At 42.0% G+C, this 22,224-nt stretch overlaps 1 protein-coding gene across 4 annotated transcripts in view; it reads right to left on the bottom strand.

Moving 5' to 3' along the window:
• Positions 1 to 22,224, bottom strand: part of CACNA1G (calcium voltage-gated channel subunit alpha1 G) — a 281,486-nt gene that overhangs the window by 75,011 nt on the left and 184,251 nt on the right. For 2 of the 4 annotated variants that reach the window (XM_063960705.1, XM_063960709.1), the window contains exons 21-25: positions 19,899 to 20,025; positions 19,490 to 19,615; positions 15,354 to 15,443; positions 13,697 to 13,910; positions 6,770 to 6,820 (exon numbers count right to left, since the gene is read on the bottom strand). In XM_063960705.1, the coding sequence (XP_063816775.1) occupies positions 6,770 to 6,820; positions 13,697 to 13,910; positions 15,354 to 15,443; positions 19,490 to 19,615; positions 19,899 to 20,025 (608 nt within the window). The remainder of the gene's footprint in view (positions 1 to 6,769; positions 6,821 to 13,696; positions 13,911 to 15,353; positions 15,444 to 19,489; positions 19,616 to 19,898; positions 20,026 to 22,224) is intronic. The other 2 variants (XM_063960706.1, XM_063960707.1) reach the window with 2 other exon arrangements.

Genomic DNA, 22,224 nt, shown 5'->3' with positions numbered 1-22,224 from the left:
TGCCAGCACACGGGATGCGACATCGGCATCCCATGCTCCAGAATGTAGGCAGGGGGGGCAAGTGCAACGAAGCCCCTTGCGGGCTCAGTGGCAAGCTTGGCTCGTCACAGGGAGACTCTATGGGTGTCGTGGACACCCACAGAGGGGAAAACACCTACTTCATCGGTATTCTGGCAGCGGTATAGTACCCCTGTTGGGATCCTGGCATCAGTATTGAGACAGCCAGGATCCCGATGGGCAGTATTTTAACTGCATACTATTTCAGACATAACAGTCAAAATAGGTAATGTTTGTCCAAAGGTACTGTAAAACATTTAGTACATAAAAAATTGTGCATATAAATGGAAATTCAGGTATTCTCACAGGCCAGGAAGAAAGCCAAAAAAGTTCCAAAGATCAGACAAATATCTGGGCTAGTGCCAATGAAAAAAAAAAAGGTCAGCATCTAAGCTGAGGTCAGAGCAGGCAGCTCTGACCTCAAAAGAACCAGCGACCAAGAGGTACCAGGCACAGACTATTGCAACCAAAAGGCAGGATAGTCGAAGCAGGCAGCGAACAAAAACCCACACATGCTACTCACACATAAGTGAATAACACAGCTGCCAGCACTGATATGGGTGCAGGCAGCAAAGAAGAATTATTCCTATCTTGAACACAAATCTATTAATTTTCCCAGCTGCTCAGAAAGGGTGGTCTTCTGTTTGCCGGCGGTCGGGCTCCCGGCGCTCAGTATACCGGCGCCGGGAGCCCGACAGCCGGCATACCGACAATTATTTTCCCTCGTGGGGGTCCACGACCCCCATAGAGGGAGAATAAAATAGTGTGGCGCGCGTAGCGCGCCACCGTGCCCGTAGCGTGGCGAGCGCAGCGAGCCCGCAAGGGGCTCATTTGCGCTCGCCAAGCTGTCGGTAAGCCGGCGGTCGGGCTCCCGGCGCCGGGATGCTGGTCGCCGGGAGCCCGACCGCCGGCCAGCCGTAGTGAACCCGCTCAGAAACATCCTTAGTAACTAAATGGCACGTGTGGAGGAATGGTGTCCTCACAGATCATGGCTGCAGTTGCCAAACACATTTCACACTTTCTAATGAAGAGATTAAGATATTAAGATATTTGGGAAGTTGCATTCATGTGGTCATATTGGGAGTTACATCTTCATAGCTGCATTACTGCATGACCTCATATTAGACTTAGGTTAAGGATAGTAAACGTGGCATCAGTTCAGAATGCTTGAACAAGGAGGATCATAATGCATCAAGTGTTTGGAAAAGTGCTACTAAGACTTTGCAGAAGTGCAAACAACTTTTGTGAAGCTAGTTGCAATGGGGGTGTTTCTTTCAACCACTTTCACATCAATGTGCAAAAAAATAGATTTTAATTTGTAAGAAAATACTGTCTAATGAAATACACAAGAATGGTTGGTATACTTAGATTTAGCCAATTTGGGAATACAATTCTCAAATACTATGACTTAATGAGTCATTTATTTATTCCCAGATAAGCAGCACTAAAATAAAACTGAAAAATTGGGTCATTAAATTCTAAACTAGGAAAAGTAATTATAATTGACTTCAGAGAGGTCATCAAAAAATTGCACTCTTGAAAATATACTCACAAAAATGGGAAACTGAGGAGCATTTAGGTAATCCAGGTGGAGATTCCTGTAAATCCCGGCTGCGCTCAAGTGAAGAAGGAGAAATATAGAAATATATAGTGCAATAAATTTTTATTGAAAGGACATCACAAAACGAAAGAAACTCACAAAGGTGAGGCAAGAAAAGCATATAAAAAGCAGCCACAAACAGCTGAATGGAGTTAAATGACCCTCGTTGTGCAGGCATGACATCACTGATGGGGGAAGTCCAGTAAAAAAGCATGTAAAATGCATTTAAAAACCATGACTGGGCGAAAGGTGATGGGCTAAGCATTGGGAATTCCTTACCATATGGCTTTACTACACAATTTCAAAATTAATTAGAAACATAGAAACATAGAATTTGACGGCAGATAAGAACCACTTGGACCATCTAGTCTGCAACTTTTTTATCCTTTAGGTAATCTCAACCCTTTTTGAACCTTAATTATTTGAATTAATTAATTAATTAATTGAAGACCTTCCTTACAATGGTATCTGAAGTTATGAATCTTATGTGACATTATAGGTTTGATTGATCTAAGGACTTTATACAATGCCATTTTTGGGGTTAGGAGGATAGTCCCCACATCCATCACACTGAAGAGGGAATGGTGGTGGTGGTGCTGGTGAGGTATTTTACATTTCTCCAGATAAAAGAAATCAGAATGTAGAAGAGTTTGAATTTGATGGGCCTGTCCTTTTCCAACCTTGTAAATGTATAGACATGGTTAGTGGCAGTACACTTATTGTGGGTACTTACACAGTAGTGGCTGCTATGCTTTTGGGTAGTTGCCACCTGTGATCCAAAGTCAGGTGTTATTAATCTTTCATTACCCACTTCAGTGTCTATTTAAATCAACTTCATGGGAAGACGAGGATGGAAGACGCTTCATCTAGGCTAAAGGAAAAACATTGTGTTTTACCTTTATGGATTTTGGTGGGTGAGTACCTGAGCCTTCCCCACTCCAAAATACTATATTACCATTTCAACAGATATTGTGTTCCTGGGTCCATTCTCAGAACTGAGGAGGAGAGCTGATTTCCCATCCTCAGAAAAGCTTTGGTAAGTCCAACCAATTGCATCCCTACCATGGGGAACATAACAAATACATAGAAGTCACCACCATGGTATTATGAAAGTGGAGTAATATCGTCCTGGGAGAATCAGTGTTTGGAATCAGGACTGACTAAGAATTACGTTTCCTGCTGGGATGTGATGCTGCTTCTGGTACAGACACAATCAGTACCAGCTTCTGGTGTTGGCTGTGACTCTCAGTCCTAGGAAGCAGGTAAAGCCGCCCTTTCTCTAAGTGTAAATGCCCTGTGAGTGTGTGTGTCACTTCAGCCAGGCACATACAACAGTTGCCATGTTTTATAATGACATTTACTGTGGTGAAAACTACTATAAATGAAACCATCTGTGTTATTTCAAGTCAGATCTATGGTGGTTTAGATTCCCACCCATTATATAGTACCCAGGGTCCCAATTTTAAAATACTTATCTACAGCAAGTTCAGTTAAGTAGACAAGGCCACAGTACCCACTGGGGACACTTATCAAAATGATGCACCAGGATAGACCCTGTGCTCTGTGTATATGATTCTGCAATACTTCTTTGGTGGATTTGGTTTATTACAACAGACAATGCTTTCTTTATACAGGTTGAGTATCCCTTATCCAAAATGCTTGGGACCAGAGGTATTTTGGATATCGGATTTTTCCGTATTTTGGAATAATTGCATACCATAATGAGATATCATGGCGATGGGACTCAAGTCCAAGTACAGAATGCATTTATGTTACATATACACCTTATACACACAGCCTGAAGGTCATTTAATACAATATTTTTTAATAACTTTGTGTATTAACCAAAGTGTGTGTACATTCACACAATTCATTTATGTTTCATATACACCTTATACACACAGCCTGAAGGTCATTTAATACAATATTTTTAATAACTTTGTGTATTAAAGTTTGTGTACATTGAGCCACAGAAAACAAATATTTCACTATCTCACTCTCACTCAAAAACTTCTGTATTTCGGAATATTTGGATATGGGATACTCAACCTGTATATCATTCTTTAAGTACATTAATAATACTTCCGTTTAAAGGCCATTTGTGGTATTATTTAAATGTAAACTATAATAGCTAAGAAGTATGTTGCAGGTAAGTATTTAAGTTTGCTTTTTATCTATGACAAATTACAGTGGATACAATATAAGCAAGAATACGGTAACGGGTTGCAAAAGGGCAGTATAGAGCATTCCTACAGCAGCGCTACTTTTACCATTATGTTATTATGAAACGATCTGCCTTCTTTTGTAAGTTGTTCTGGATCATGGTTAGATCAGGGCATTTCTGATGTGCCAATACTGCAGTTGTACGCTAGTAAGTGCTGCTAAATGCGAATTGTGCAAAGGAAGCATGTATTGCATAATGTCTATTAATATGTTCGGTGTCACAGCATAAATGAATAACAGAGTGTGTGAGCATGTCTGTAATGTTGATTTCGTAAACTTTTTCAGTTCCTGTTATGGTGTTGTTTAGTAAGCATTGATGGCATTGATAGTAAGATGTCAATCTATGTATTTTTTTTATTATTATTATTATCATCATCATTATTAATAATACTAATAATCATCATCACAATAAGAAGAAGATAAAGAAAATATTGTGTGCTTTTACTATAGTGCATTTGACATAATTAATTGGCATTACCTATGGTACTGACCATTGAATATAGGAATGGCTAAGGAGTAAACTGTGCAACAATGAAGATGCGACTATAAGAACAAACTAACCTTTACTCATTAGCGGTGCAAACTGGTGATTTTTTTTGCATTAGTCATATATTTGAAAGTGTGTTTAAATAGGAACACTTTTGTTGATTAAAAGCTTTAGACAAAATACTTCTTCCATGTTTGCCCTGAGATACTGCTTAGTGAGCCCACTGGTATAATAAACAGTTGACTCTGTATGTTAATTGCAAGCACTGCCACCTCCTTGCTCCCCATTAGTGCTGTACACCAGTGAGAAGTAATAGTGCAGAGCAGGGATTTCATGAGGAGGAATAGAGCACTGTGTTGTACATGGTTAGCATGTACTGAGTGCTTTATATCTGTCTCTGTCTTTTGTGAACAACGGGGAAGGTGGATTCACAGAGATCTGTTAAGTATGGTCCGGAAGCCAGGGGTTCCTAGAAGCTGTACTTTCTTCATGTTAACTTATGAGATGTGACATATAACCTTTTTTTCGGAGGAGTATTCAGATGAAGTAGGAACAGATGTTCTAGACCTTGCACATGTGCAGTTCCAGAGCATGCACAGTGGACTTCACTGTGCATGAGCAACGCCCACACATGCACTCTGAGAAGCACATCATGCATTAGAATTTCTCCCTACATTTTGCTGTGAGATCTAACAAATTATGTACTGATTATTAATTATGAACTCTTTCTGCAGTAAATTCACTTCATTCCAGAGTCATTGAAGTGTTAATCATATTTAGGTGTGTTTTACTGTTACTATTGCAAATTCTGCAGAACTGTAACACTTCAGACTCATTCAGAAGCAGGGAATCAGCAGCTTAGTACTGAAGAATAAATTAAGACCTGCTTTCTATTTCCTTAATTCCAGTATTCAGCCTCTTCCCACAGTGTACTTTTCGCAAGTTATTTGTCAAATGTCAGCAAGTGTTTTCTGGAGTTTCAATAGATGATTTCAGAGAGAAGTATGAAGTATTAATCTCTTCACTGCTGCTAAAATTGTACTTATCATAAATTATAAGATGTTTGGGGAGAATCTCTCTATTTTTGCTCTGTAGGATCCCGGATGAAATCGGACAACCACAAGTACTAGTGTTAGGATTTTCTATGTCATTATTGTCTTTTCATGCAACATGGGGAATCTGACATTGCATAATGACCTACTGTGCAGATGTCATGAGGGATGCATAAAGGAAGGAGGTCTAAGGGGAGGATATCTATTTTGTGGAATTGTCTTTTTACGGGGAATTGTCCTTTTTCGGGAGTTTGTTTCGCATCTATTCTCTCTCATTTGTACGAGCTTGTCACTAACATTTTATCATATTAAGTAAACTTTATAATAGATCAATCATGTGAAAATTGTGAACATTATTCTGTACTTTGCCCACACGTCAAGTATTCTCAATAAAAAAAGCAGGATTTTTTCAACAATATGAAAGAATATTTCAACCTTGCCAATTGTACTTCTATCTTTACATTCACAGCTGCTATTATACCAAGGACTACAAAACTAACCCACAAATGCCTTTATTCATCCAGGTAAAATATGTAATGCTGGCAAGCTACCACTATTGTCCAAGGTCTAGTTTTACATTTATATATAATATAGTCTGTATATCTGGTTATTTCTAGTCCTGTATTTAATGATACAGTAGATTTTGCATTGACCATATTGAATGACAGCTTTGAATGGGAACAGTCATTGTTGGTAATCAAATTGCTGATATTGCTGATCCGTGCTGATCGAATATATGGAAAAGAAACATATTTCCAGCAGGAAATTACTTTGCTGACCCTATATTGATTTAGGAAAATATTTGTTAATTTTACTGGTGATCATGGCATCCAATTCACGCCGGGTGCTATAGCCATTTCAACAGTATTATCATCTACAATAGTAAGAGTTAGGTATAGTTCTAAGATACAAATAAGCCAAACAAAAGGATAATAGGCTTCTGGGTAATCCATTTATAGGTCAGCCCTGTGAGTCAATGCCCAACCCACTCAGTTGTTACATTACTTTAAGTGCTGCCCTATAAAAGGCAATAACCAGAAGTCTATTTTTATTTGGAGCCGCTTACTGGAACCTTTAATGTTAAACCAACCCACTATTTCTAGCCATTCATTAATGGACTCGGAATTCATCTAAGATAGCCCATGTGGCAGACATCTGAGTATATCTCTGTTATGTGTACGAGTGCAATGAATTTTATTCTTGTGAATTGTAACACCAAGATGGGATGTGTGAGCCATGAGATAAACAAACGAGACTTCACACACAGTTTAGTGGACGTCTGACATCAGACAGCAATTAGTTACATAACACAGTCACTGTGCTGGGACAATACACCAGATCTGCCAGTACCTTGTGTTGGACTGGCTGAAGGCTCCAGCATTAAATCATCCAGCATTAGATCTAAAAGAATGAGATGCTGTTAATTACGGTAGCATATGGAAACACTCTGATTTTTGCCTTGCTATCTGATTAATTATTGATCAGATATTGTAATGACCTGTTCTTCGTATTCGGAAATGAAAATTCTTTTTACACTTGTCCAGCAAATCGATTAAATCCACTGACTCAGAAGCGGAGAAAGCTACAAAAGCTGCAAAGGCCAGCCACACACTGCTACACCGTGCTAGTCCCACTGATCCTTCTGACCCAATAATCTTCTGACAAACTCATCATGCAATTTCATGACACATTTATGGCTCCATTGAATCATACAATCACATTATCCACCATGCCCCATTATGATCCTAGACATTTTAACAGTATCATTGCTTGGCCTCACTGCTGTCCTGGGACAACACATGCTGCTGCATCAGGCCAGTAAGCAAAACACACCAGCCAAGTACCCCAAGTGAATTTTATCAACTAAATTGCAATATTCAGCTACATTTAAGAATCACTACAACCAAGCAAGGGAGCAAAGGGCACATTGTAATGCACTAATTCATTTTAAATTAGCATTTTTAGAATTTGATCAGAAGAATATAGCACAATACCCAAAATAGTATTTAAAGAGCTTGTCCGTCTGTACATAATGTATGTATTAGTCTGCGTATGCCTCCATACCACAGATAAAACCTCAGCGCTGCTGCCTACACACTCTAAATTCTATACACTGATTCACTTGCAGCTGTCCTAGAAGGGTACCCAACAACCTTAGTGCAACATTTTCTTGCTTTATACCACAGGCATGTTAATGTGCTCTTTGCATTACATAATAAATAACGCAGAACCGTACACATCCTGAGATGTACAGTATTTGGGTCTGGATGGGCAGCATATGTGCCTAGTTTGCTACAAGTCATCGTCACATTCAGTGTATATGTGCTCCAGCCCAACATCAGGTGCAAAATATATGCATCCAAGCTGAAATGTATGCACATAATTGCAGGTCTGAATAAGATGCAATTACCTGAAGACATCCATACTGAACTTTACACTCATGAGAACACCCCGTTACACCCCCATTCTGCCTCTCCGATCCTAGGGCTTGCTGCGTCCATAATGCATCCCATTTTGCATTCCCACATTTGCATCAGTTTGCTTTCTGAGCATTTGCGGTGTGAAACATGCCACACTGACTGGCACAGTGCTCACCCAGCATCAGCCCCATTGCATCAAGAAAGCAGATTTGTGCCATGTCAAAAATAAACTCAGATATAAAAAAGTATAATAATAAATAATAACACAGCTAATGATATAAATGAATGCCCGGAAATGTCAGAAGAAAACTAGACAGATAAAGCATTGTATATAGTAAATGTTACAAGAACATGTGCCAGATACATCAAAACCATCTGAAGGCTGAATATCCATAAGGTGGACTCTCTCTATAGACTAAGCTGTAGAAATTAATAAAAACAAATGCAGCCAAAATACCTATTTACTGCAAGTCTGTAACAATATGAACACACATATGGGTACAATGGAGTACATTCAGATAAAAGCTGTATGGCTGCAATTACATGTAGCATATCTCTGATATGTTCTTCAGTGGCCAACTTCACAAGGGATGATATCGGGATCCCAGCGGTTGGGATACCGGCAGTCAGAATATCGACAGCGGCATCCCGGCACACAGGATCCTGACACCTACTAGGCAAGTATGCTACCCCTAATCCTTAACCACCCTAACCCTCCTTACCAGCAGACTGACCTTACTCCCCTCTGCAGCCTTACCCTAACCCTACCTGGTGATGCCTAACCCCAGGGGTGAATTGGTATGACAGGACGCTGGACCTGATGCCCTTGCCCTGTCTGCACAAGCCACCCTGCTTGTCCCTTACTGTCTTTCCCCATCTGCGCCTACCACTGCCCCGTGCCCTGTCTGCACTAGTGCCTCTGCTTGTCCCCTACTCTTATCCCCCGTCTGCCCCAAACATTGCCTTTGCCTTGTCTGCGGAAGCCTTTCTTCCCTTCAAATAGTTGCCGTCCAGAAATTGAGAAAAAATGCCCATTGCAGAAATTGCGAATGCATCGCAATATGCAGCTGTTCGCAGAACCATACGTAATTAGGACTGTGTAGTGGTATTAGCATACAGACGCAACAGCAGCAAAAACACAAGGAGGCAGCAACTGCGTCCAACTCTGAATCAGGCCTTAAGAAGAGTGATACCGCCCCCTTGTTAGACTCCGCCCACTCGACAGACCCCGCCATCCCCGTTAGGACTGCTTCCATACATTTTACGGGATGGTCTTCGATCCAAACCCGCCTCTGCCTAACCCTAACCCCCCCTCCACGCAGCCTAAACCTAAACCCCCCTGTCCCCCGTAGCATAACTCTAGGCTCCCCACCCCACCCGCAGCTTAAACCTACTAACCCCCCCTCCCCTCCCCCCCCCCCCCGGCTTACCACTCGGCAGTATCTACATTCGGGATCCCTGCGCTCGGGATTCCTGCGCCGGCAGTGCGATCAGTGTTGGGATCCCGGCATTGGTATTCCTAGCAGTGCCGGGAATCCGGTGTCGGCATTCAATCTGTCGAGATCCCAAATACTGGGATCCTGACTATAACCCTCTCACAATCCCAGCTTACCAACATAACATAAATACATATAAAACAATTCCTTAATGCCTCTGACAGCTACTAGCCTTTCACCATTATCTACACAGCTGCAAGAGCAGACAAATCTAATTCAATATATACAGTGCAATGGTAAATACAGTCTAGCTACATTTTAGGCAGATTGAATTAGCTGCAGGTTTATCCACAGCTAATTTCTCTGCCCTGTGCAATTCAGTCAGGCATCGCAACCCCACATGTTAAGCAGTCAGTCATCGCAGCCCCACATGTTAAGCAGTCAGGCATCGCAGCCCCACATGTTAAGCAGTCAGTCATCACAGCCCCACATGTTAAGCCCCATAGGGTGCACTTAACATGGAATTTTCCTCACAGCCTCCGAAGGTACAAAGAAAAATCTACATTAATTGCACCGACTGGGGTGTTCGGTGGACCCCTACAAATGATAAATTTGCAAGCTCCCTCCCATATGTAATAACTGCACAAAAGGGGTGTGGTCTCACAAGGAAGGGGCATGGCCACACAACAGTACCCCAAATTCAAATTATGCCACACAGTAGCACAATCTTAGTCACATTATACTGCACGTGGTGCCCCTGATTCATATTGTACCACATAGTAGTGTACCTTATACACATTTTGACACACAGTAGTGCCCCTTACTAACATTACGTCACACAGTAGTGTTCCTTACTCAGGTTACGTCACATAGTAGTGTTCCTTACTCAGGTTACGTCACACAGTAGTGTTCCTTACTCAGGTTACGTCACACGGTAGTGCCACTTAAGCTACACCTAGTATTCCTTATACATGTTATGTTGCACAGTAGTGCCTCTTCTACACAATGCCCACAGTAAAAGTGTTACTTATATATAACGCCCAAAGTAGTAGTGTCTCATATAATGCCCACAGTAGTAGTGCCCCTTACACATAACACCCACAGTAGTAGTGCCACACATAATGTCCACAGTAGTAGTACCCCTTACACATATGTCCAGTTGTCCACAGGACAAGGAAAAAGGTGGAAGTGTGCAGTACTTACATGGAAGATCAGCTTCAAGCTGCAGGTGTCACTGCCTGTCATAGATCCTGACAGATGCAGCGGGGAGGATAGAGATGGGAGCAGGAGGGACCTGATACTGAGAGCCATGTTTCCCGCTGCTGGCGATACTGCCTGTCCTACAGTCTGGCATGCACGGTGGCAGCTAGCAGCAACAGCAGGATAGCAGAGCGGGGACAGCGCCTCCTCAGCACGGTGCCTCGCTGTACTGTATACCCATGCTAAGCGGGTTGCGCCGACTCTGATCTAGGGCTTAACGCGCGGGGACACCTCTGATTTCTAGAATTTAGGTGGAATCCATGGGTTGATGCATGTTAAAATGCAGAATAATTAAATAGCTCCAGGTGTTAAGCCAAGAGTTATACCTAAATATTGCGTGGAATTGAATCTGCCCCTAAAATGTATTTTCACGTATATTTGCACTGAATTTTACTGGTTGTTCTTCTATTTAAGATAAACCAAAAACTTACAATCTCTGAATAATCTGCTTACCATGGAAACTGTATACGTCTTACTTCCATCTATCATGGAAGTATCGGTGTTCACTTAGCATCATAAAACAATTGAAAATATAACATCCGCATTATGGGGGTCATTCCGAGTTGTTCGCTCGCAAGCGGATTTTAGCAGATTTGCTCATGCTAAGCCGCCGCCTACTGGGAGTGAATCTTAGCATCTTAAAATTGCGAACGATGTATTCGCAATATTGCAATTACACACCTCGTAGCAGTTTCTGAGTAGCTCCAGACTTACTCGGCATCTGCGATCATTTCACTGCTTGTCGTTCCTGGTTTGACGTCACAAACACACCCAGCGTTCGCCCAGACACTCCTCCGTTTCTCCGGCCACTCCTGCGTTTTTTCCGGAAACGGTAGCGTTTTTCCCCACACGCCCATAAAACGGCCTGTTTCCGCCCAGTAACACCCATTTCCTGTCAATCACATTACGATCGCCAGAACGATGAAAAAGCCGTGAGTAAAAATCATAACTGCATAGCAAATTTACTTGGCGCAGTCGCAGTGCGGACGTTGCGCATGCGCATTAAGCGGAAAATCGCTACGATGCGAAGATTTTTACCGAGTGAACAACTCGGAATGACCCCCTATAAATGCATGCTCTGGTTCACACAACCATGTTAAAAACTTTCAGCTCTATTGTTTAATTTGCATCATTTTCAAGAATATCCATGCTTTCTGATTTCCTACATGCACAATAGTATAACATGTTCAAAGTAAGATAAGCTTTACCATGTCATTTCCATTGATTCTAAACTTAATACCATCTATGAGGTGCGAAGCATGTTTTACTATTGGATGCATTTTACACTAGTATTTGCATGATTTAATAATATGCAAGGAGAAAGATTTGAAAGTTTAGTTCTATATTACTGAAGTGCCAATCCCTTATATCTTTGAATTATTTTAATTCACATTGAATAAATGGTTCACCAAAAGCAATTTATGGTTTCATTTTAGGGTATGTTGAAGCTATGATGAAGATGAGATAATAAAGTAATAGAAAGCTTAGAAAAACATGAGTATAAAGATTCAGGACTAAATATACTATGCTGATAATCAATAATGGAATGTGGTGCATGGCAGTCTTGCAGGTTCCATAGTTCCACATACACAAGTAGCTCCAAACATATGTCAGTTTTGTCAGCCACTTTGGCCAAAAAAGATCAAATTGGCCCTACATCAATGCATGTCTAGAGAGTCAACAATCACTAAAGATGGTTAAGAACACTAAGGGATTTAATTGTCCCCAACTAAAATATAATTGACCAGTGACTATGGGGGTAATTCAGACCTGATCACTCGCTAGCGTTTATTGCAGCGCTGCGATCATGTCAGAACTGCGCATGCGTATGCACCGCAATGTGCAAGCGTGTTGTACAGGTACAAAGCGGATCGCCGATCAGCGATGGGTTTGTGCGAAGAATCCATTCGCACGGGCGATCGCAAGGAGATTGACAGGAAGAAGCTGTTTGTGGGTGGCAACTAACCATTTTCTGGGACTGGTTGGTAAAACGCAGGCGTGTCCAAGCGTTTGCAGGGAGGGTTCCTGACGTCAATTCCGGTCCCGGACAGGCTGAAGCGATCGCAGTGGCTGACTAAGTCCTGGGCTACTCAGAAACTGCACAAGATCTGTTTGTACAGCTCTGCTACACATGCGTTCGCACACTTGCAAAGCAAAAATACACTCCCCTATGGGTGGCGACTATCCGATCGCAGCAGTGCAAAAAAAACCCTAGCGAGTGATCAGGTCTGAATTAGGCCCCATGTTCATATATGTGTCATTATTGTACAGCAACGGTTTGCCTTCTCCTTGCCTGATCATTAGTGATAATAACCTTTCTACATTTCACAGAAACACATGGTTCTATATCAGGGGTGGGGAACCTCTGGCCCGCGGGCCGTATAAGGCCCGCAAAGCCACTTGATCCGGCCCTCCCAGGCTCACCTAACCAAGGTAGATGACAGGCGCCCACTGAGATTTTGTTACTAGAGGGCACCCGGCTTCTTCCCCTCAGCAGCAGTCGGAGGCAGGAGCTCACTCCTGAGCTCCGGCTTCCGGCTCTGGCAGTGTGCGTGTGTGCCTGTGCGGTGCTATGGGAGAGATGTCATGACGTCTCTCCCATAGTTCTGAGGAGTGGGCAGCCAGGCAGAGGGCAAGGGTCCGGAAGCAGGAGCGTGGCTGGTGAGTATTGTATTTTTCTTTCTTTTAATGTGTGTGTAAGCAGCGCTTCTAGGGGTCATATCTAATGGGGGCATATCTACTGGGGGCAGGCTAATTTTTAAGTTGATAATTTTTGTATGGCCCCCCGAAGAATTTTATAAATATCCAAATGGCCCTTGGTAGAAAAAAGGTTCCCCACCCCTGTTCTATATGGACAAGAATTGAGACCACACATATGGTGAACGTAATAAAATGGACTATAAATAGGCAACTACTGTAAATAATAAAACTTCTGGTGAACCAGTCATCAATTTCAATGAGAATTAAAGAGCAGAATAAAGTAACAATTGTTGCAGTTAGTTATTGTTGTATCTTTCCCTTGGTAACAGATTATAATACTGCCTATCCATGCACAGCTAGACTACAGTATCCATGCCTCTAATAAGCGGCCATCTCAGCAAGGGTGTGTGCGCCTGTCTACGATCAAGCAGCACTCAGAATAATGTTCAAAGACTACCGACCGGCTAGCTCTCTCTCCTTACTCCTTCTCTTTTTCTCCATCCTGCGCAGTCTTTTCTCTTCTCGTCTCTTGGCTTCTTCTTCCTCTTGGTGCTGTCGGCACTTGTGGAAATTCTCCACCACAACTCCCACAAACATATTGAGGACAAAGAAAGCAACAATCAGCAGGAAGGATATGAAGTACAGGAGCATCCAGGGGTTGTAGTTCATCACTGGCTGAAAAGAATGGACATAACAGTCAGTAATAGGGCAGGCAATTGGTGTGTAAAGTGATGACCCAGCCACCCCTCTGCAATAGCATTTTATGAAATCTTTAAATCTGGGATTACAAGCATATAATACACTGTATCGTATAGCCAAACTCATAAAATAATATGTCTGACTTTAGTTCATGCTATATCTTCAGTCTTTAACTTTTTATTTCTTATTGCCATTCATATTTACTAAATGACATACACATGTGTATGAATCTACCAACTCAGCATCTTACACTCTGACTCTGATCAGCCCCCCTCCCCCCTCCTCTTCCTGGATATGCCCCAGGCTGAGGGGCTCACGGTGCCATCCTGTTCAGCGAGCAGCACCAACAAATTTTTTAAGGTCTCTTGTGATTAGGCCACACCCCCCTGCATTACCCAGGCCTGGTCAAGCTGTCCGCAGCCCTGGATGTGTGTATAGTCACATTAGCATTCTGCTTGCAATCCATTCGCAGTAGGACCTGTGGGTGGCGACTCAGAAACAGCAGCGTGGTGGAGTCCCATGAGTTTTGCTACTTTGTCGTGAGAGCTTCATGTGCACCAGGGCAAGTAACTAATAATCTCTCTGCATTGCAGAATAACTTGGCACCTTACATTAAATCACTATCACCATAATCCTTTGGATTTCAGGGATGATGGGGGTCATTCCGAGTTGATCGCTCGTTGCCGATTTTCGCAACAGAGCGATTATGGCAAAAATGCGCATGCGCATGGTACGCAGTGCGCATGCGGTAAGTATTTTAGCACAAAACTTAGTAGATTTACTCACGTCCGAACGAAGAATTGTCATCGTTGAAGTGATCGGAGTGTGATTGACAGGTAGTGGGTGTTTCTGGGCGGAAACTGCCCGTTTTCTGGGAGTGTGCGGAAAAGCGCAGGCGTGTCAGTTAAAAACGCGGGAGTGTCTGGGGAAACGGGGGAGTGGCTGGCCGAACGCAGGGCGTGTTTGTGACGTCAAACCAGGAACGAAACGGGCAAACTGATCGCAGTGTAGGAGTAAGTCTCGAGCTACTCAGAAACTGCTAAGAATTTTGTATTCGCAATTCTGCTAATCTTTCGTTCGCAATTCTGCTAAGCTAAGATACATTCCCAGAGGGCGGCGGCCTAGCGTGTGCAATGCTGCTAAAATCTGCTAGCGAGCGAACAACTCGGAATGACCCCCGATGTCCGGGGTTTGATAATTTAATACTACTTCATATAAAGCCAACAACATATTTATATAAAATCATCCTAAAATTGTAATGCAAAGACTGCCTTTCTATTTAGGTAAAATATCTCAGTAAGAACTGTATTTTCCCCGGGATCTAACATTCACTTAAATAATGATTTAACTTTCATCTCCCGCGATCAATAGGCCCCAAACACACATTTTTATTTAAACGCATAATTACACATATTGTACCTGCTGGTCTACTCCCACCGCATCTAGTCCATCATACATGATGTCTACCCATCCGTCTTTCGATGCCAGGACAAACAAAGACATCAGCGCCTATTTAGAAACAAATTATGAACACTGTAATCTTTGGTTTTATTTCATATCTGTACAGTGTGTTTTTCCCCAAATATTTTTATTAGTGATTCTGTAGCTTAATATGAAAATACTTCCAGTGACCTTTGTTACATGAATAACAATGATGTGCGAATAAATACAATGAATACGTTGCTTACAAATAATCAACATGCATAGTACAAAATATCTAAATCAACACCAAAATAGGACTTAGGATGTAGGACATGCCGTGCGAAGACCCAAGAAGTAACATTCTATATTGGCGGATCATTTATACAGTGTCTTATGTTTTAGATACAGTTATATAACATTCTGCACAATTACACCCACTTATACATTGCACTGTGCATTGTAATGAAACAGATGAAAGAAAACTAAACCAAAAATTGTAAAGTTTTTTGTATGAAAATGAATGTAAAATGTACTATTTAGTCTTCCCCCTTTTCTACTACAGTTTTATGAAAAATTGTAACTGTGTATTATTTCCTAATAACAACCTCAAATAAAACCACGTCACAGTTCCTAGCAGGGACGTGCGGTGAGGTAAATGTCTCAGGAGGCACTGGCTGGTACAGGAGCCAGAATTACACACAATATACTGTATGAGCCAAAGGGTACATGTGGGCATTATACACGGGTACAGCTGTATAGTATATACTGCTGGATATTTGGTGAGTGAATAGTGAATATTATGGTGAGTGAATGGTGAATATTATCAAAATAATTATTTATCTCTCATATAGAATGTGTTCACATACACCTTGGCTCAGAACACTCAAAATACCGTAGCTCTGTTTGGCGCACCATGGACTTAGCCACACCAAGCGCCCCGTCAGCGACATTGTCCCCAAAATATGTGTCTAATTTGCATCACAAATGCACCAAAAGTACAATGCAAGGGTACCCCGACCACTGGCACTGGCATTCCATGTACTCCTGTGTGCGATTAAGTCACTAATCTGGGTAAAAAAGGCAAAAGACAGAGTTCTGATACGTGCAACTGCGCCATACCCGCACCATGTATTGTTATATTTAATCTCTAACTTTTTATGAATTCCTGTGCAACAAAAGTACTAATCCAGTGTCCCTGGTACTGTGAGCAGCATCTTCTGTGGATACAATGTGAATAAGACGCAACGTTTAGGAAAAAGTACACATCGCTTCCTGTGGCAGAGAGTCTAACCCCTTTCATACCTAAAACTGCGGTTCTTACCCGGGAATACGGTCCCGGGATCATACAGGGACATTCCCGGGTAAGACCCCTTGCATACTGCAGTCAGCAGCCCGGCATATTGCCGGGTTGCTGACGTCAGCGGTGACGCGGCGGGGGCGGCGCAAGAGATCACATGATCTCTAAGCGCCGCCTGCTACATAGAGAGTGAACGGGAGCCGGGGCACATTGACCCGGCTCCCGTTCACACTGACCAGGTTCCCGGGAAGATCCCGGGACCAACCCTGGAAGATAGCGGGGTTGAAATGCCGGGGCAGGAATCCCGGGATTTTGACCCTGTACCCTTTTACACTGAGAAATTTCCCGGGTTGATGCGCGTGAACATGAACTTGCATTACCCGGGAAATTTTGGCTGGTGTGAAAGGGGTATTAGTTGCACCAGGCATCTCACGCCATGTTTTAATTTTATTTAATGGGAGTACTGAGCCTGTCTAGGGGCCCAGGAGTGCAAGAAGCAGATGTGGCTAGCTAGTACTGGTGACCGTCTTCTTCATCACAATGTATGTGCACCAGTGCTCAGGCACCCACAATATATATGGCTACTGACAAGTGTACATGAGTCTCCGTATGGATTTGCATCTGTTAACAAACACCCCCCCACTTCTCTCCTCTTTCCAACCCTCTCCAATAGCAACCAGGTGCAAGTATCAAATTCGAGCAAAGCTGCATACACTTATATTAATACATTCACTAATTAATCTGCATTTAGGGGCAGATTTAATTCATTGCAACCTACCAACCTACGCCGTGTCACCCTTGTCTGTCTGCCCCTCCATTTTAAAATGTAAACTCTCATGATCAGATCCCTCTTCCATCATGTGCTTTCCTTCTCTTACTTAGACAATCTCCTACACTAGGGGTGGGCAAAATACGGCCCGCGGGCCGGTTGTGGCCCACAAACCGACCCTGCCCGGCCCGCTACCTCCCACAAGCGCGCAATGAAAAGGGGCTCGACAGGCTTAGCTGCTTGTGATTGCACTGCAGAACCTCAGAAGCTGCTGCTGGCACCGCTGTGCAAATCCTGGTTGCAGGTCTTGCAGTATCGACACGTGATGCCTCACGTCAACCGGCCTGCTGATCGATTTATTTCATTTTTTTTTACAGAGGACGGGAGCTCAGGCAGTTTGTGTCTGCTGCGGCTGAGGCAACTGTATCCACTACTAATGTGAAAGTGGGAGACTGGCTGCTGGGCTGGCAGCCTGTTTGGGGAAGCTGCAGCGGTAGCCGGACGAGGTGCAAGGGTACCGTGCCAAAGGAGAACAGGCTGAACCAGTGACTGACTGTCTCCGGCGCTGACTGCAGTACTAGACAGGTCTGTGCCTCAGAAATCAGGGAGACTCGGTCGTTGGGTGGTGGAGAGGGGAAGTAATTTATAATAAATTATGCTGGCTGGGTGTGGCACATACTGCCCCTATTACCACAGCAGTTGTTTTTGTGAGATTATGTGGATGTGGATATGTGTGTGCATACCCTCCAACACACCCTATAACACACCCTTCACATAAAAATCGGTAAAAATTCGAAAAGGGGGCATGGCCACGGGTAAAGTGGCACGGCCACGCTCCTTTTCCTATACCTTCAATGGAAGTTTGGAAAGCCAAAAATCGGTACAGACCATTAAAAAAAGGTACTGTACCTGCCAAAAAGATACAGTTGGAGGATATGTGTGTGTGTTAGGGAATGGTGGCTATGCTTTCTTATAATATATGTATGTGTTTGGGGGGATGGGGTGTATGTGTGTGTGTGTATGTATGCTGTTTGCAGGTTTGTAATTATACTGTATGTATGTCTAGGTACAGTATATGTACAGTTGGCCCCTATGTATATCTTAAATGCAGACTTTAATTTCTCAACGTTTCGGGGTCAACCATGCCCCACCTTTGTATATGTAGCCTGATGACAGGGCACAGTTGACCCCAAAATATTGAGAAAGTAAAGTCTGCATTTAAAAATTCAGGGAGCTGGTAACTTTGCCTGGGAAGGGATGGGGGGGGGGGGGGGGGAGAGGATAGGGGGGGATGGAGGATATGGGGGGTGGAGGATAGGGGGGGGGCGGAGAAGCTGGTAACTGTGTCCAGGGAGAGAGAGGATCTGCTAATATTATCAATAGCAGCATAACACTGGATGCTGTGTCTTTGTTTTCCACACTTTTTTTTTATACTGGCTTATGGTGGTTTTTATACATTTTATGTTTATTTTCATCTGTCCCCATTATTAATAAATGAAAGACTTAGTACAGCTCTCCCATAATGCGGAAGGGGGGGGGGGATGCGGCCCTCCAATATTCACTGGAAACTGTTCGGTGGCCCCCCAGCTTAAATAATTGCCCACTCCTGTCCTACACCATACTCCTTACAATGGCACCTAGACCTCAGTTTCGACCACCCTGATGCTTATTTCAGTGTCATATCTGCTGATGCAGAAATATTTATATACCATGTACTTGTACTAAATTGTCTTGTGCTGTAAGTCACTGTTTTTCTTGTTTTGTTCATGTGCTTTGTTAGGCGCTGCAGAACCCTAGTGGTGCCATATACTGTAAATATAGGATAATAATAGGCAGCTCATACTAAGCACAATTACGGTAGCCTGATTGCTGCTCCAGCGGAAGGTCACGGGTAATTGAATTGGCCCCTTTAATTAGAGCAATCAACTAACACTCCTGTAGTAAAAATATATTTGTGTCTCCATTAAAATAAGGTATAATATATATTAATATTTATTTCCCCTCCAGCGTAGACAACTGCTTTGAATTCTAATAGTAAAATTATAAGTGGCATGTTGTTCTACATACCTGACCAAGATTATCAAAATTGTATTTGTGTCGCACCCATTTGTATTTGGCTTCAAAGCAGTCTGACTTATTTGTAATATTTCTAGTATCCTCTCCCAGGCAGTAGAAAAATTTCCCTTTGAAAAGCTGAAACAAATGAAAAGATAGTTATATTGGGATAGTCAGCACTACTAAGGTATCTCATTGTGCAGCTACTGTATCTCACTAAACTACAGTAATTAGGACATGAAATATCCTGAACCACATTTGCTGTCACTGACCTAACATTTATTGTTACAGCATATTCAATTTCAAACATTGCTTTGCTATTTCTTCTGAATAAGAAAGGTAAGTTTCTATAATTTTACACCTAAATTCTATTAAAACAATACTATTCTATGGATCTAATATATACTTCTGTAAAACAAACCTGAACACCAAGGATCCCAAATATGATGAAGAAGGCACAGCAGATCACCACAATGTTACCAATGGGCTTCAAGGAAGACATCAGAGTTTCAACTACAAGTTTTAGCCCTTGGGCACGACTTATAACCCTACAATAGAGCATAAACATGACATTATATATGGATATGTAATGTAAATTATACACATTTTTACATTTGAAAGCAAATGATTAATTACCAATCGCAATAAGTTTAGCATTATTTTGCGTTGTAAAAATAATGTTAGAGATAATTTGAATGCAAATACAAAGATGAATACAAACAATTCAGATATTAGCCCTTATCACTGTTTTGTTTCAAAATAAACAATAGTAAATCTACAATTTTTTTTTAGCTTTTTAAAATCTTAAGGACTGTAGATGTTACAACACACCAACTTTGGCACATTGTCTATTCCAACTATCATGGATGCAACAAAAATAGTTCTTGCAGGAGCCAATCTCCCTGTGGGACAAGGTGATTTAACACTATTATGACATGCGATTGTGGGTGCAAAATAATATTATGTGGCTATCATTTTATCAGGGTGCCCGTTGCGAGAAAAGTCGGTCACCAGCAATGTAGGTGGGCAAGGACAATAGTGTAGGCACCTGGCAACACCAAGTTGGAATCACTGGGCATCCTCTGATGAAGGATGATGCCCCAGCACAAAGAAGTAACATGACTGAAGGGGGCATAGAAAACCCTTCTTGGGGGCATGGCTGCACCTCTTAGGGCACCAAACAAGTCTAGGCTAGTACTTTATTCCCATCTCTTCTCAGCACTCATAACTGTGCCCTAAGAGTCAAAACTGAATGTGAAAAGCTAGCACCTACTGTAAGGCAACATGGACAGAGCTATACTAGTTTAATGACAGTAATACTCTACTATTTTATTATGAACAATTTTCTGCACAGAGCACATTTCTTATGTCACGAATCAGCAACAGGCCGCAGGGGAACCAGTGTGGATGCAGGTTGCAGCGTACCTAATTCCCGTGCTGGCTGTATGTATTTACAATACTATGAAAAACTGCAATAATAATCATGGACAGCAGATAGCACATCAAAGAAATGCAACATGTTGTTTAACACTAATTAAAAAGCAGGAATGGATTTGGCACTTCCTTTCCGTATACAGCAGCTTAGCTGTGTGTCTGCTTGGAATTAATTAGTACAATCGAAGCCACAAAGTTCTGAAGATTAAGAGAACCTAATCCATAAGACGATTAAAATTTTACTTTTCATTTAAGTCTTTAGAAACATCTTCATGGGCCATACAAAATAATGGCAAATGGTCATTGTATTATCTACCTTAAATATCAAGTGTTCAAATCATAACTCAGAGCTACTTATTATTAATGGAGAAAACAAATACTTTATTTGATACCTTCTTTTGAAACCAGTCGATCTGTATCCAGCCAGCGTTCTACTGGCTCTACATCCAATATGAACTGAAGCTAACCTCTCCTGCATATACATAGGTCATATGGTCTCAGGGATTATGGACAAGACTCTGTTCCAGTAAGTTTTGAGGTGGTTGGCTCCAAAACAAAATGTTTTGCATTTGGCAATAAATAGAAAAGTAAAAATCAAAAATAGCTCTGTGGAACACTCCTCACTCAAAATTGGTATGTCCTAATGCTTAGACAAACCCTCCTATCTAGAAAGGAACTTCTAGATATGTTGTTGCTCTCTGTTACCACATTTTCTGTGGCTAAATATACCGAGATGTATCTCAATATATTTCATTGCTCGTATATTTCTTCTCACAGGGGGTTTTCAATGGACATTCTGGATGACCCTATTTGTCTCAAATGTCAACATCCGGCAGACTATCATTATCATTGCTTATAGGCCTGCCGTTTTGTTAGGCGATTTTGGATGGAGGTTTGGCGTTTAATACTACTTTTTCACAAGGATTGGTTAGAAGCATCTCTCCAGAAAGAGACCTGTACCAAACTATTGTGGTACAGGGGAGAATTTCACAGAGGTTCTTCCTACTTCCACCAAAGAGACTACTATTCAGTGTATGTATATCTATATACAGTGTATATCTATCTATCTATCTATCTATCTCTCTATCTATCTATCTATCTATCTATCTATCACTAATCCACGGCACTCACTATTCCTAGGTGTGTGGTGCAACACGGTATGTGACCATATTGTTTATTAGATTAATTTTTTATCTTTTTGTGATAACTTTTTCTCATGCACCCTGTTTTAACTTATTATAGCTTGTGTCAGCTGTCTTCCTAGGTGCTGTACAACAGGTGTGTTGGTAACTGTCTCACCTTTAAAAGGAAGG

Source organism: Pseudophryne corroboree, chromosome 3 (assembly GCF_028390025.1).
Source record: "Pseudophryne corroboree isolate aPseCor3 chromosome 3, aPseCor3.hap2, whole genome shotgun sequence".
Lineage (NCBI taxonomy): Eukaryota > Metazoa > Chordata > Amphibia > Anura > Myobatrachidae > Pseudophryne > Pseudophryne corroboree.
Note: the sequence above shows the minus strand (reverse complement) of the source record. Positions and strands in the feature narration are given on the sequence as shown.